The sequence below is a fragment of the Panulirus ornatus genome, chromosome 7 (assembly GCF_036320965.1).
Source record: "Panulirus ornatus isolate Po-2019 chromosome 7, ASM3632096v1, whole genome shotgun sequence".
NCBI classification, from domain to species: Eukaryota; Metazoa; Arthropoda; class Malacostraca; order Decapoda; family Palinuridae; genus Panulirus; species Panulirus ornatus.
This window is the reverse complement of record NC_092230.1, coordinates 29,209,306-29,225,960: the sequence shown is the minus strand read 5'-3', so window position 1 is coordinate 29,225,960 and position 16,655 is coordinate 29,209,306. Positions and strand designations below refer to the sequence as shown.

Genomic DNA, 16,655 nt, shown 5'->3' with positions numbered 1-16,655 from the left:
ATCCTCCTCTTGTTAATCCTGAGAAAATTCATCTGCCTCCTTTGCACAATAAGCTTGAGTTGATGAAAAACTTCATCAAAGGTATGGATGCAAAAACAAAGGACGATAGTTCTGTAGGACCACAGATCAGGGAACTCCTTCGAGATGAAAAGTTTGAGGAAGAGCTAAATGAAGTTGAAAAACTGAATGGCTGTCATTCAAGAGAGTTTGCAAAGATTTTGTGGGGAATCACAGATCAAAAAACTACTATGACATTGTGAAAGATCTATTGACTGCATATAAAGCTCTGAGGTGCAATACGAGTCTAAAAATCCCTCTTTTTGGACTCGCTCTTAGACTTTTTCCCACAAAATCTTAGGGCAGTTTGTGATGAGCATGGTGAAAGATTTCACAAGGACATTTTGGACATGAGAAAGTGGTACCAAGGAAAGTGGAGCCCTTCTATGTTGGCAGATTACTGCTGGACACTAAGGAGGGATGAAATGTTCTCGGGGCCAAATATAGCTGAAAAACGTACCATTCTACATTTTAAGAGGTAACTTTTATAAGTGTAATACCAGTCATATTTCTGAATGAGTAATATACATGTATCATAAAAATTGATTGTTCTCTCACTTAAAAACTATGCCAGATAGAAACATTCTAAAAAACATGTGTGAATTCAGTGTAAAAAGTACTATAAGGTCCACCTATTTTGGTTTGTGGGACAATAAAAGGTAAAAATTTTGCTGACAAGTGAATTATCAAACAGAAATATAAAGCTAACAAATGAAGATTATATTCTTACTTTCATGATTATACTAAAACCTAAAAATCTATATGCAATTCTTTTGTAATGAATCATATCAAAAATCAATTTCACTGAACCAAGTAAATGCATTTTACAATCACAGTTCCAAGACTTAATTCTCAGTCACTTACGATGTAAACACTCTGTGAAAGGAAATCATAAATAAAAGTTACACAAAACAAAACTTTATTTGATCACATCAAGACAACTGCTTCCTCAATTAAATAAACATCAATTCATTACATGTATCAATTACAGACAGTCCAGCTAAGGATAAAGTTGATGCAAATGTGAAATGTAACGAGCTTTTACAATATGAATAAAAATTAAAAATGTGAAGGATACATGAATTCAACACATACTGTAATTTAGGAATCTTATGCTTAGCCATTGTAAAAGAAACCAAACTGGCATAATAAAAAATGCTGAGAAAATAGCACTTAACAACTGTAAGTTCTCTCTCAGACTGGTTTCTCCTTTGGTCATTTTGTCTTCACTATACAACTAGTAAAATTCAAATATTAAATGATCACTTTTCCAACTGAGGTACCATATCTAATATTTTTCATTTGCCTTATTTCATACTGGTATGCAAAGAGAGGATTACTATTGACTGCACATCAGTTCCTTTACTTCTGCTCACTGACATACTGATACAAGAAATCCTTTCTGTGCATATTTTGAGAATTGGTATCTTCAATGACTATCTCAATATGAATCCAAAAATCAAAAACAATTTCTTAAGATTAAAATCCAAATTATTAACACTATGATCTCCGCGATGAGCATGGCTTAATGTCTCCTTCACTTTCCTGTTTGTCTTGGTTATCTTCATTAATAAACTGTACGTAACTGTTCTCATTCAATAAAACAGTTTTGAGGAATGAAAATTATCAACACTTTTGTAAGTTCTTCCCATGAATGCTTTTTTTCCATTTTAGCAGTGCTTCAACAGAATACCCACCAGTACATACTATGATTCTATACTATCCCTTACTAAGAGGAAACCTGCCTCTCCTTTGTCGTCTCTTCCCTTCCATGCTATTATATATCCCTCTGGAGGATATCTCTTCGGTAATTTTCATTTCTGTAACTCCAATAATATCTGGTTTGGTTTTGCCCTATTCATTCTTGAAACTCAAGCTCTTTTCCAGATACTATTGATCAATCCCTATTTGTATTCATTCCTTTCAGTCCTACAGTAAGATTACTTGATAATCCTGTTTTCTGTATGCTAGTTGTGACTGATCCGTTAACTATTCTCTTTTTATGTTTTGCATTTTCTATTCCTTAGATGTCTCCATTTTTCACATTTTCCCCCTGATCTGTTTCATTTAAGCTTCCCAGCTAGAGTCTCATATAATTTAGTCTGATTTACCTTTAATCATATTACATGGTATTCTTGCAACTTTAATAACTCTTTATCCTCCTTGCTGAGATTAGTTACTAACAGTACATATTAATACAGTCCCTACAGTAAAATTTTGCAGAAAGGAAGCTTCAGCACATAGCACTCACCACAAGAAAAGCTAGGTTACATAGAGTGAGTTATGCAGGTTGAATGTTGTCAAGTGTTATGTGTGAGACAGTGAGATTGTATGTTTGTGGAGAGAAAGCCAGCATTCCACATATAGGTGAGGTAGAGAGAAAACAAATGAAGTTTAAAAACCTCTGGAGTTCTCTGAGAGAGAGAGAGAGAGAGAGAGAGAGAGAGAGAGAGAGAGAGAGAGAGAGAGAGAGAGAGAGAGAGAGAGAGAGAGGAGAGGAGAGGAGAGGAGAGGAGAGGAGAGGAGAGGAGTGTCCCATTCTATAAAAAGGGTTCTGGTGTTACCCAGGACAGCTTCTCTGGGGGTTACTGCAGCCTAAGGCTGTACACAATCAGTAGCTGAGATATAGTGGCCTCCTTTAAAGCAAAAACTTTTATTTGATAAGACTATACTCTGCTTTGTCATCTGAAGCTGATACAGTCTCACCACAGGCGACTTTTCATTTGCAGTGTAACACACAGAGTTCGGTAACACCAATTCTAAGTACTTAATTACTTTCCACCTGTGAAGTCCCTTCTATATCTTTATGAAGTTCCTGCAGCCCTGAGGAAGCCATCACTATATATAGTGATGTTGTGTGTGTGGAGCATACAAGCCAAATGAGTAATAAGGGCTCAATATCTTTAAGGTAGCTGCATCATGGCCATGAAGGGTCCTTGGATTTGTTGAAATGGTGTTTGTAATATTGTAGGGATGGATGACATCCAGAGAAGAGATGACAGAGCGACTTGGATTTGTCTGGGAAGTATGGCTTCTTATGGGTGTGTGCCTGATGAGTTGGAATTTAAGACTGAGGTGGAAGGGTGGTTATTTAGTGCTTAATGGGTTATTTCATTGTGTACATGTTTTGTCAGTGTTTTATTTGTGTGAGTAGAGGTTGCTGAAGTGTGAGACAGGGGTAGGCCTTACATTTCTAATTAGGAATTTGTGATGAGTTGTGGAGTGCTTTGGGTAGAAGGGGTCTGATGCAGTTGCACAGAATTTTGTCCCGAACATGTTGAAATGAGATTGTATTGGGAAGGGCTTTGTTTCACTGTGTTGGTGATGAGTGTTTGTGGTTGCTATGCAGCCAGTGATTGCTCTGGCACACAATTTTGTGTTGTCTTCAGCTTTTTCATATTTGCTTTTGAGAGGCCAGACCAGGTAGGTGAGGTGTCGTCTAAAGTAAAGCACCTGAATCATTCTTAAAGAATGTTAAGGACTTCTTTTTCTTGTCCAAATCTGATATCAGTTAAGTGTTCTGAAGGCATTTAGTTTGTGCTGCTTTTTCTGTTGATGTTACTAGTGTGGAGATTGAATGTAATGTGTATATGTTATGCCTAGAATGGTCAGTGTTTGGTTTAGTGGGAGTGACCATTCATTCAAAGGCAACAGGAGCATGTGATATGTGTGTATTTGGTGTTAAACGAGTAATTGATGCTACTGAGATGTCAGAGTGCTATGATGTGATTGTGAGGCCATCTGAATAAGAGAGGACCTTAATGTTGTGGTTTGCTGGAGGAAACAATTGATGTAAGAAGAAACTGAGGAGGGTTGGAGAAAGAACTGCTCTTTTGGGGAGCTCCAATGTAAACGAAAGTTCAAGGATTTTAGAGGTAAAGTCAACGTGAGTGACCCTGGCATAGCAGACAGCTGTATATAACCGAGTCTATGCTTTGGTCTGACGGTGAAGCACAGAACAGTGTGCATGCATCTTTTGCTTGTGGTAATGCATGAATATATGGCAAAGTCTGCAGAACAGATCCATGTGCAGTGTGTATAAGAAGTAAACTATCAGATCATGATTGGTACTGCATATACAGTATGAAAAAATAATGCAGAATTAAGCTGTACTTAATCAATAACCATAAAAGTCTATCTTAACAACTTTTAATCATGCTAAAATGCAACTATTTTTTGCTTACCTAAACTCAATTTAAATATGCTTTAAGTCAATTGAGAAACACTAAAAAGGCTAACTGCAGTAAGAACATGTACATTTCATTTAGTTTCTGTTATAGCAGTACTAGATATATAAAGTAGCTACGCAAAATAAATTTTCCTAAAAGCTTCCCTACCTCCTAAATTTCTCCATCACATCTTATACCTGATTAATGCTTATGCATTTTGGACTTTTCAATGATACTTCTGAAGTTAAATGTTCTACAGTTTTTCTAATACTGTATGATGAAATATGAAGTAAAATTTGTTGGTATCATACAAGACATTCACATTATGTGAATTACATACCATTATGTAGATATTTTGGATCAACTGCATTCTTTTAAACTTTCTTATTATCATCATCTCAAGGCATTTACATTAACATATGGTATACTACTAATGAGTATAGATATCAACTTAATAACTGATTAATAATTTTCTTTTCATATCAACATATGGTATACTACTAATGAGTATAGATATCAACTTAATAACTGATTAATAATTTTCTTTTTATGTGATGCAGGATGTGCAACCAAATCAAAATCAATTTGTTTCAGAGCAGGCAAGAGGAAGTTGTAAACATTTAGCATTTTCTATAAATGCATACAGAGTGCATGCTTTTGACTAATGTCCCACCTGAAAAGCCATATCAATGTTTAAAAAACAGCAGGGTGATATGCAAAATATGAAAATCTACAAACAGAAAAGCTCTTTTGCCATTTTGAAAGTAAGCACATACTGTACAAATTACATAATTCATATAAAGGCACATGTACTGGCAGGAAATGCATAATTATTCCTAAGATAAATAGTCTTCTACCCTAATTCCTGTTTGCATCTTTCAGGAAATGGTGACAGGCTCCAGTGCATAATATTGCCAAGAAACCCACAAGTCTATCCTTCAGGAAATGGTTATTGGTGTAAGAACATCATTTTGTTCTTCTGTGGGTATACCATTACCAAATATAACATAAGAAAGACAAAAGTTTTGACAATACCATTAAGCATCCATGGTACATAAGTTCAAGAGTCCAATTAAGGTAGTCCTGCAAAAACTAACATACAATTCTTCAAAGTTTAAAATTTTTGATCTGTTGGAAGTGTATTCAGTAAATGAACAACTAACTGGATTAATACATGTCACACATAACATACCATCTACTAACTTAAAAATGATGCATTTGCTGCAATACATGTTGTAAGTTCACTTCACATAACTGGCTTACCAACACTATCCATCACTTTATCTTTGTGGTCAGACAGCTGTGGAGTAGACTCATAAGTACAAATGGTAACACCATGCCTGTGTGCCTTTGTAAACTCTCCTCTAAAACCTATGTATGATACTTTGGTAGTGTCCTCACCAAAGTTGCTTGGAAAGTGGATGGTAAGATGGGTAACAGATGAAAATGTCACAACTCTGGAACCAAAACAAAATATTCCAGTGTTAATATTAAGCACTTTAGCAATAATTCAGATAAAAGTAGGTCTACCCTTCTCTTACCTTTAACTCCATTTCCATTTATCTTAGGTGGATCAAGCACAACAAACATTTCCTCTCAATCAAACATATACTTAACTTAAACCCAGTGAGCTAAAGCAAACAAAGGCCTTCACTACATTAGCACTTCTTGACCTTTTCATGGGAGACAAAAGTTTTCACAAGTTTGCAAATTCTCTGAAGGACTCAGCTTTCATAGTTTAAACGGACATCTTCAAAAGGGTTACTATGATATTCATATGTTACCCAAAGCCGTGACATAATTTGCACCCCACAAACACCTCATTTCATGCTCCAACACTCAGATTTTGCAGTACATCAACAGTCCATGATGTGATTTTGTATATTGACATATCTTAGAAAAAATGCTGGAGAGAGTAATACAAAAATGCTGAGCATAAAATTGTAGCACTGGCTCTGTAGCAGCATGTGGGATGCCTGATGATTCGCTGCCTAAATATCTTCCGTCCTCTAACACCACCTGGGACAAGCCAAGTAAAAAGCTGAGTTTTGTTTTATGTTTTTTGTAGTTGTTTTAATATGTTTTGGTATGCCAGCTACCCTTGGAGTAATCCCTTTGGTAGTAGGATGTTGACTGCAACTGCTCAGGGTAGTAACTACCAATCTGAATCAGGGGTATTAAAGTGGTGCCTAGAATTATCTTAAACTTCTGATCTTACTTTCTGTCTCGTTAAAATAGGACTATCGAGCTAGTGCTGCCATTTTTCCTTTACAAGTAACATGTACCTAATCAAATCTCATTTATTTTCTTCACATAACTTCTCTTCCCTTATCCCTGGGGATAGGGGAGAAAGAATACTTCCCACGTATTCCCTGCGTGTCGTAGAAGGCGACTAAAAGGGAAGGGAGCGGGGGGCTGGAAATCCTCCCCTCTCTCTTTTTTTTTTTTTTTTTTTTTTCCAAAAGAAGGAACAGAGAAGGGGGCCAGGTGAGGATATTCCCTCAAAGGCCCAGTCCTCTGTTCTTAACGCTACCTCGCTATCGCGGGAAATGGCGAATAGTATGAAAGAAAGAAAAAACTTCTCTTCCAATCTCTTGTCTGTGCAATCATTTTCAAATGTAATCATGATAAATTCGAACAAACTTATGGCACCAAATCCCCAGCATCACATGGAACTAAGAATCACCAGGTTCCCACCTGACTCTACTGCTTCTTTCATTAGTACACCAACATTTATGGCCTTTCCAGTAACCTCTCTACTGTTGAACACCATCTGTAAAGTACCTCTCACAAATGTCTAATGATGTTCTCAACAGCACCTTTCTCATATCCAACTACAATCTCCAATCATGATTCCCATTCAAAGATGGTGTCTGTGCTTATTCCAACAACATCAAACCTGTAGCAGCCTCAAGGACCTTAAGCCCCCAAACTGTGATGTAACCTGGCTCAAGGAACTTGTGGGATATGACTCTAATATCATGCAGCTCTGACATTATAAAAGGCAATATGACTGAAAACCTTATATCTTTAAAAATCTCATTATCACTGGAGAAGAGTAGTCAAAATGGTAACATTCTTCTTCATACCTGTTCAATGTTTCCTGCATTGTGAGGTAGTCATGAACAGAAAAAGATCTGCCTAATTTAGTACTATTGCACTCTTTATCTGTCAAGTATAATGCATCAAAGCCAGAATCCCCTATCCATAGCCATGCCCTACAGACCTTTAAGTGGTTTAACCAGATCACTTCATATTCCCTGGTTAACTTCACTGACCTAACATATCCCCCTGCATGCCATGTTCTTCTACTTTACTTATTTTGCATATATCTCATACCTTCCTTCACATTCAGGTTTTTTTTTTTTTTTTTTTTTTTTATACTTTCTCGCTGTCTCCCGCGTTTGCGAGGTAGTGCAAGGAAACAGACGAAAGAAATGGCCCCCCCCCCCCATACACATGTACATACATACGTCCACACACGCAAATATACATACCTACACAGCTTTCCATGGTTTACCCCAGACGCCTCACATGCCTTGATTCAATCCACTGACAGCACGTCAACCCCTGTATACCACATCGCTCCAATTCACTCTATTCCTTGCCCTCCTTTCACCCTCCTGCATGTTTAGGCCCCGATCACACAAAATCTTTTTCACTCCATCTTTCCACCTCCAATTTGGTCTCCCTCTTCTCCTCGTTCCCTCCACCTCCGACACATATATCCTCTTGGTCAATCTTTCCTCACTCATTCTCTCCATGTGCCCAAACCATTTCAAAACACCCTCTTCTGCTCTCTCAACCACGCTCTTTTTATTTCCACACATCTCTCTCACCCTTACGTTACTTACTCGATCAAACCACCTCACACCACACATTTTCCTCAGACATCTCATTTCCAGCACATCCATCCTCCTGCGCACATCTCTATCCATAGCCCACGCCTCGCAACCATACAACATTGTTGGAACCACTATTCCTTCAAACATACCCATTTTTGCTTTCCGAGATAATGTTCTCGACTTCCACACATTTTTCAAGGCTCCCAAAATTTTCGCCCCCTCCCCCACCCTATGATCCACTTCCGCTTCCATGGTTCCATCCGCTGACAGATCCACTCCCAGATATCTAAAACACTTCACTTCCTCCAGTTTTTCTCCATTCAAACTCACCTCCCAATTGACTTGACCCTCACCCCTACTGTACCTAATAACCTTGCTCTTATTCACATTTACTCTTAACTTTCTTCTTCCACACACTTTACCAAACTCAGTCACCAGCTTCTGCAGTTTCTCACATGAATCAGCCACCAGCGCTGGTACTGATCAAAATAAGCATCTTTCACTCCCACCTTCTTTCTCCAATTCAGTTTCCCCTTTCCCTTGTCCCTTTCAAATCTAGCATGAATACCTTCCTAGATAGCTCTCCTCACTCAACCTCTTCCTATGCCCAAACCATTTCAACACATTCTTTTCAGCTCTCTTGAACATATTTTCTACCTACTACATCTCTCTCTTACCCAGTCACTTCTAACTTGATCAATTTGCCTCATATCACATATTGTCCCCATTTCATTTCCAACACATCCATCCTCTACTGTACATTCTATATCTATGGCCCACAAGCCACATCTATACAACATTACTGGAACTACTATACCATACAATACACCCATCTTTACCCTCAAAGACAATGAAATTTCTCTCCACACACTCCTCAATGCACCTTTGCCCCATCACCCACTTTATGGCTCACTGCAGCTTTCGTCATTCCATCTGCTGCCATTTATTCCCTATTACCTAAAACAATCCAATTCCTCCAGTTTCTCTTCACTCAAATTCATACTCCAACTAAAATGTGTCTACCCTCTGAATACAGGGAATGGCAGGCATTCTGGTAAAGTTATGGCAGTCATGCAGATAGATGGATGGGCATTGGAACCATGAAGTTCCAAGGTTTGATTTCTAGGGGCTTAATCTAAACTATAACATAATAATGCAGCAACATTTGGAAACATCTTTACTCTCTTTTAAAGTGCATAACGGTAAACAACATCCCATTTTACAGTAGCATGTACACAAACAGATGAAAAATTTTAAATAAAAAATCACCATTTACATATATCTAAGCAATGTTCTGGAGTTTACAATTAATGAGGGATTGATATGAAATGGAGAATAAAAGACTCACACTCAAGTGAAGGTGCTTTACATAAAAGACATGCTGTCCACTACAAGAAACACTACTGAACATGTTTATATAAAAAGAACTTTAGTTTCCTCAAATTATGTTTTCCTTTTTGCCACATTTCTAAAATAGCACCACAAAGGGTATGATATATTCTATTTCAATTTCATTTAAGTCTTCTCTACCTTTTCAAGATTTCTTCAACTTCCCATCTCCCTTTACAGAGTTTTGGAAGAAAGCCCGATTTTTCCACTTATTTTCTCATTCTAAGTAAGCAGTACATGGTTTACTTGAGATAGCAAGTCCAGCATACATAGTCTCTTGGACTATCTGTAATGTTGCTGTTGAGTTCTCAATACTTGATAGTGTGGTCATAGCACACAAACGTAATGTTTGGGTAATACTGTTTTTTCTATATGTGTCATTCTTTTATGACTACAGAAAAAAAAACATTAATAGTAGGGACAGATTTAAACAGTTGATAAAATGAAAATATATACATCATAATATAATTTTCCACAATGTACTGCCCACTTACTTGGTAGTATATTCTAAAGTCCCAGTTGGATCAGGTTGTAACTCAAATTCTTGGTCTGCTGTTATACTCACATCATCAAATGTCATATGGGCTCTGTTCTTGAATCTGAAACATAATTAATATTCTTTTATAAAGGTCACTTATCTTTATATTTCATATCAACCATAACCATGTGCCAAGGTAGGGCTTATAATTAGGGTGAAAATTCACCTTCAGTATTGGAGTACAATCTAGTGAAAGAAAATCTCTCCTTGTTAATGATTGTTGCACACCACAGAAGATGCAGAAACCCACTGAGAAGGGATCCTGGAGCAATGTAATAAACTTCAATATTATCACAATTCTAAGGGCCCATTCTCCACGGGTACCACAGCTTCAGGCCTGAACTAGAGTCAGTAGCAGGGAAAGGATGGATTCCTTCTGAGGTAGAACTTCTTCGACAAGATTGTACTTTGAAGGTGACTTTTCATTCACAACGCAACCATGTAACCACTAGCAAGCAGCGTCTGGGAACACCATGGTTATGCACAATATCCCTACAATACTAAAAACACTTTTTCAACTTATTGAAATACCCTTTGTGCCCATGTTCCAACTATAGCAACAAAGACATCGAGCACTTACTCCTTAATTGCCCTGCACTCCCCACACACAGACACACATAAATCATCAATTCAAAACTTGTATGTTAATTTTATTATTTTTTTTATTATACTTTGTCGCTGTCTCCCGCGTTTGCGAGGTAGCGCAAGGAAACAGACGAAAGAAATGGCCCAACCCACCCCCATACACATGTATATACATACGTCCACACACGCAAATATACATACCTACACAGCTTTCCATGGTTTACCCCAGACGCTTCACATGCCTTGATTCAATCCACTGACAGCACGTCAACCCCGGTATACCACATCGCTCCAATTCACTCTATTCCTTGCCCTCCTTTCACCCTCCTGCATGTTCAGGCCCCGATCACACAAAATCTTTTTCACTCCATCTTTCCACCTCTAATTTGGTCTCCCTCTTCTCCTCGTTCCCTCCACCTCCGACACATATATCCTCTTGGTCAATCTTTCCTCACTCATTCTCTCCATGTGCCCAAACCACTTCAAAACACCCTCTTCTGCTCTCTCAACCACGCTCTTTTTATTTCCACACATCTCTCTTACCCTTACGTTACTTACTCGATCAAACCACCTCACACCACACATTGTCCTCAAACATCTCATTTCCAGCACATCCATCCTCCTGCGCACAACTCTATCCATAGCCCACGCCTCGCAACCATACAACATTGTTGGAACCACTATTCCTTCAAACATACCCATTTTTGCTTTCCGAGATAATGTTCTCGACTTCCACACATTCTTCAAGGCCCCCAGAATTTTCGCCCCCTCCCCCACCCTATGATCCACTTCCGCTTCCATGGTTCCATCCGCTGCCAGATCCACTCCCAGATATCTAAAACACTTCACTTCCTCCAGTTTTTCTCCATTCAAACTCACCTCCCAATTGACTTGACCCTCAACCCTACTGTACCTAATAACCTTGCTCTTATTCACATTTACTCTTAACTTTCTTCTTCCACACACTTTACCAAACTCAGTCACCAGCTTCTGCAGTTTCTCACATGAATCAGCCACCAGCGCTGTATCATCAGCGAACAACAACTGACTCACTTCCCAAGCTCTCTCACCCCCAACAGACTTCATACTTGCCCCTCTTTCCAAAACTCTTGCATTTACCTCCCTAACAACCCCATCCATAAACAAATTAAACAACCATGGAGACATCACACACCCCTGCCAGCAAACCTACATTCACTGAGAACCAATCACTTTCCTCTCTTCCTACACGTACACATGCCTTACATCCTCGATAAAAACTTTTCACTGCTTCTAACAACTTTCCTCCCACACCATATATTCTTAATACCTTCCACAGAGCATCTCTATCAACTCTATCATATGCCTTCTCCAGATCCATAAATGCTACATACAAATCCATTTGCTTTTCTAAGTATTTCTCACATACATTCTTCAAAGTAAACACCTGATCCACACATCCTCTACCACTTCTGAAACCACACTGCTCTTCCCCAATCTGATGCTCTGTACATGCCTTCACCCTCTCAATCAATACCCTCCCATATAATTTACCAGGAATACTCAACAAACTTATACCTCTGTAATTTGAGCACTCACTCTTATCCCCTTTGCCTTTGTACAATGGCACTATGCACGCATTCCGCCAATCCTCAGGCACCTCACCATGAGTCATACATACATTAAATAACCTTACCAACCAGTCAACAATACAGTCACCCCCTTTTTTAATAAATTCCACTGCAATACCATCCAAACCTGCTGCCTTGCCGGCTTTCATCTTCCGTAAAGCTTTCACTACCTCTTCTCTGTTTACCAAATCATTTTCCCTAACCCTCTCACTTTGCACACCACCTCGACCAAAACACCCTATATCTGCCACTCTATCATCAAACACATTCAACAAACCTTCAAAATACTCACTCCATCTCCTTCTCACATCACCACTACTTGTTATCACCTCCCCATTTGCGCCCTTCACTGAAGTTCCCATTTGCTCCCTTGTCTTACGCACTTTATTTACCTCCTTCCAGAACATCTTTTTATTCTCTCTAAAATTTAATGACACTCTCTCACCCCAACTCTCATTTGCCCTTTTTTTCACCTCTTGCACCTTTCTCTTGACCTCCTGTCTCTTTCTTTTATACATCTCCCACTCAATTGCATTTTTTCCCTGCAAAAATCGTCCAAATGCCTCTCTCTTCTCTTTCACTAATACTCTTACTTCTTCATCCCACCACTCACTACCCTTTCTAATCAACCCACCTCCCACTCTTCTCATGCCACAAGCATCTTTTGCGCAATCCATCACTGATTCCCTAAATACATCCCATTCCTCCCCCACCCCCCTTACTTCCATTGTTCTCACCTTTTTCCATTCTGTACTCAGTCTCTCCTGGTACTTCCTCACACAGGTCTCCTTCCCAAGCTCACTTACTCTCACCACCCTCTTCACCCCAACATTCACTCTTCTTTTCTGAAAACCCATACAAATCTTCACCTTAGCCTCCACAAGATAATGATCAGACATCCCTCCAGTTGCACCTCTCAGCACATTAACATCCAAAAGTCTCTCTTTCGCACGCCTGTCAATTAACACGTAATCCAATAACGCTCTCTGGCCATCTCTCCTACTTACATAAGTATACTTATGTATATCTCACTTTTTAAACCAGGTATTCCCAATCATCAGTCCTTTTTCAGCACATAAATCTACAAGCTCTTCACCATTTCCATTTACAACACTGAACACCCCATGTATACCAATTATTCCCTCAACTGCCACATTACTCACCTTTGCATTCAAATCACCCATCACTATAACCCGGTCTCATGCATCAAAACCACTAACACACTCATTCAGCTGCTCCCAAAACACTTGCCTCTCATGATCTTTCTTCTCATGCCCAGGTGCATATGCACCAATAATCACCTACCTCTCTCCATCAACTTTCAGTTTTACCCATATTAATCAAGAATTTACTTTCTTACATTCTATCACATACTCCCACAACTCCTGTTTCAGGAGTATTGCTACTCCTTCCCTTGCTCTTGTCCTCTCACTAACCCCTGACTTTACTCCCCAGACATTCCCAAACCACTCTTCCCCTTTACCCCTGAGCTTCGTTTCACTCAGAGCCAGAACATCCAGGTTCCTTTCCTCAAACATACTATCTATCTCTCCTTTTTTCACATCTTGGTTACATCCACACACATTTAGGCACCCCACTCTGAGCCTTCGAGGAGGATGAGCACTCCCCGCGTGACTCCTTCTTCTGTTTCCCATTTTAGAAAGTTAATACAAGGAGGGGAGGATTTCTGGCCCCCCGCTCCCGTCCCCTCTAGTCGCTTTCTACGACACGCGAGGAATACGTGGGAAGTATTCTTTCACCCCTATCCCCAGGGATAATATACATATATATATACATACACATACACACACATTTTCTATGGTGAAAGTCAGTAAATGATGTTACAGTGAAGCCAAAGAGAGTTTTCATGTAGGCTACCTAACTCCATTAACACTAATAACTGTCAATTGGTTCTCACCATATGTATATATGTAGTAATATATAAGTAGTATATATAAGTAGTAATTTCAACCTCAAAAATGTTTGTACTTCATCTATGGATATTCAGTGACATATGGACAGCACTGTTCAAAGATACCAACTGTTCATATCATGTGAGGAAGCATGTCCTGGAATGCTTGCCTTTCACAAGATAGTTTTATCAAAACCCAGGAACAGCCATTAGTCTTTCAAAGTATACACACACACAAACATGCACCACATATATATGAATGTAAGCTTCAATTGCTTGTTTCACTTTTTAAATATTCAACTGACAATTGTACATCTGCTTTGTATCAATCTGAAACTGATATTAACCGACTCTAGCCAAGCTGGTCAACCAAGATATCAGATGACTGGTAGGAATTAGTCATGCTGAGGAAACATAAGAATAGTTAATTTAAGAAGTTTCCAAAAGCTAATTTATCTATAACTAATTTCAATGCTATTCAAAAACATTCATAAACACAAAAAAGTTTCTTACATTCTCATCTTGCTGGGGTGAAACCCATTTTCACCTCCAATTATAATGATGCCTTTTAACTTGATGTTATCAGTGAATCTGAAAAAGATATGGCCTATTAAGTATCTGTCAGAACTGTAAATATTCATCAAAATTATCTGTTCATACTATTTCTTTTGATATGATGAAACACATAAGATCCTGGGATGATTGTAATAAGCTCTTGGCATACTATGAGAGGAGTAATTCATGTTCATTACATTTTAGCCAACAAACTGATAAAATAGATTTACAAAGCAAGCTATAGGATTTGTAATCAGAATGTGAGTTACATAAAACAATCATCTTTAAACAAAAATAAGCTCACTAGTACAGTTTAAAGATGGAAACCTAAAGCCTTTCGGGATGATTTTATCATAGAAAAGACTGAAGAACATTTTTAACGAATGAAAGGTATTTGTTCTGAAGAGTATGGATGTTCAGACAGGAAATAAAAAAACTGCTTCTTGCACCAAGAACATGATGCACCACTAGACAAAGGTCAATGTACCTTTAACATTCTTCAAGTATCTATGAACCCTAGCATAAAAGATTCTAAGGCTCCATAAGGTATTATCACTCTAAGACCTACATGGTAACATCACATCTTCCATCACTCCAGCACACAGACCTGTTAGTCAATCAACTTGAAAGCTGTAGAGGAGGCAATAGGCACTAAGTACAGTGCACCTCATAAACTGCTCATCAAATACAAAAATCTTGACAAAGTACAAAAAAGCCTCTCCTCTGATAAATAATTTTCATTCTCTACACAAACGAGCTTCGAAAAGTACCCAGTTTTTGAACTTGTAAACATATCTCAGCTAATGGAAGGTGGACATCATCAGTCTCCCTTTTGTGCTATTACATATATAAAAATTAATGAATGTGTTCAAACTCTAAATATTTTCTTCACTTCAAAATGGCTGGTTCATCTGCAAAAATAATAACCAGAAATTTGTTGGAATACTTCAGAAACACTTTTGTAGACAGAAAAATTATTATCTGTAAAATCAATGATCAGATCTCAACTGACCAGCTTCAACTAAATGAAATACTCCCAGTTTTCTGAATTCATAGACATTTCTTTCTTCTTAAAGATATGGAGCAAATGACTGAACCTGCTTACATATCTCTTTCTCTGCACAAACTTTCATCTACTTTACATTACTGTGTGGATTCTGATTCATTATTTTAAACCTGATGCCTTTTACAACACACCGATTGGATTGCTGCAACAACCCTAAATTCTCTAAGGCTACGATACATTTACCCATAAGAGAAATGTCTCATATATAACTCTTAACATCACTTACACTGCTCTGTATTCTATATCTCCAAATATTTTAAAATCAAATACAGGAAAGTGCAGAGAAATGATGTCTGCCTGGTGTTAAATCAAAATGGTACCAACAGTCAAGGGGAGTTGCCAGTTGAAGTGTTCCTTGACTGATGTCAAGCAACTTGGACCCATCCCACCTCTACCAACACTGTTCCCAGACCTGGCACTTTTTATCTACATCTGTTGAAATCCACCTGTCTCTTTCCTTACTTGATCTTCCTGGTGAAACTGCAATCCATAGCTGCCTCCCAATTTCATCATGAAATTTGTAACTATGATTTTTATCATTTCTGGGAAAAGGGTGGTGATTGTCCCTACCATAACAAAAACACAACAAATATTCATTTTACAGGTTTAAGTTTCCCAACTTCAAAGCCATTTGGTTTTGAACTTTTTACCCTTTAAAACTTTACTTTTATGACTTGCATATTTTCCCTCAAACTATTCAATAATCTTTGTATGTCTGACGTCTTGCCATTAGGTTTTGCTCTCTTCATATCAAATTGCTGAAAACCTCTTTGCAAGGGATTTCAATGTAAAGTACACCCTAGAGAACGGTTTTGTTTTACTCAAGATGATTCTAGTGAAGTCCCTTCCCTTTTCCCTTTTTATGGGTCCAGAATAACCAAATAAATGCCTAGCATGACTTCCTCATCACAATACACACACATCCAATA

The 16,655-nt window shown here is 38.3% G+C and overlaps 1 protein-coding gene across 3 annotated transcripts in view; it reads right to left on the bottom strand.

The window, feature by feature from the left end:
- Window positions 1-959: 959 nt before the first annotated feature.
- Window positions 960-16,655, bottom strand: part of LOC139749479 (PITH domain-containing protein GA19395) — a 28,836-nt gene continuing 13,140 nt past the window's right edge. For all 3 annotated transcript variants that reach the window (XM_071663386.1, XM_071663387.1, XM_071663388.1), the window contains exons 4-6: window positions 14,619-14,696; window positions 9,955-10,059; window positions 960-5,683 (exon numbers count right to left, since the gene is read on the bottom strand). In XM_071663386.1, the coding sequence (XP_071519487.1) occupies window positions 5,473-5,683; window positions 9,955-10,059; window positions 14,619-14,696 (394 nt within the window). In that variant the 3' untranslated portion in view covers window positions 960-5,472. The remainder of the gene's footprint in view (window positions 5,684-9,954; window positions 10,060-14,618; window positions 14,697-16,655) is intronic.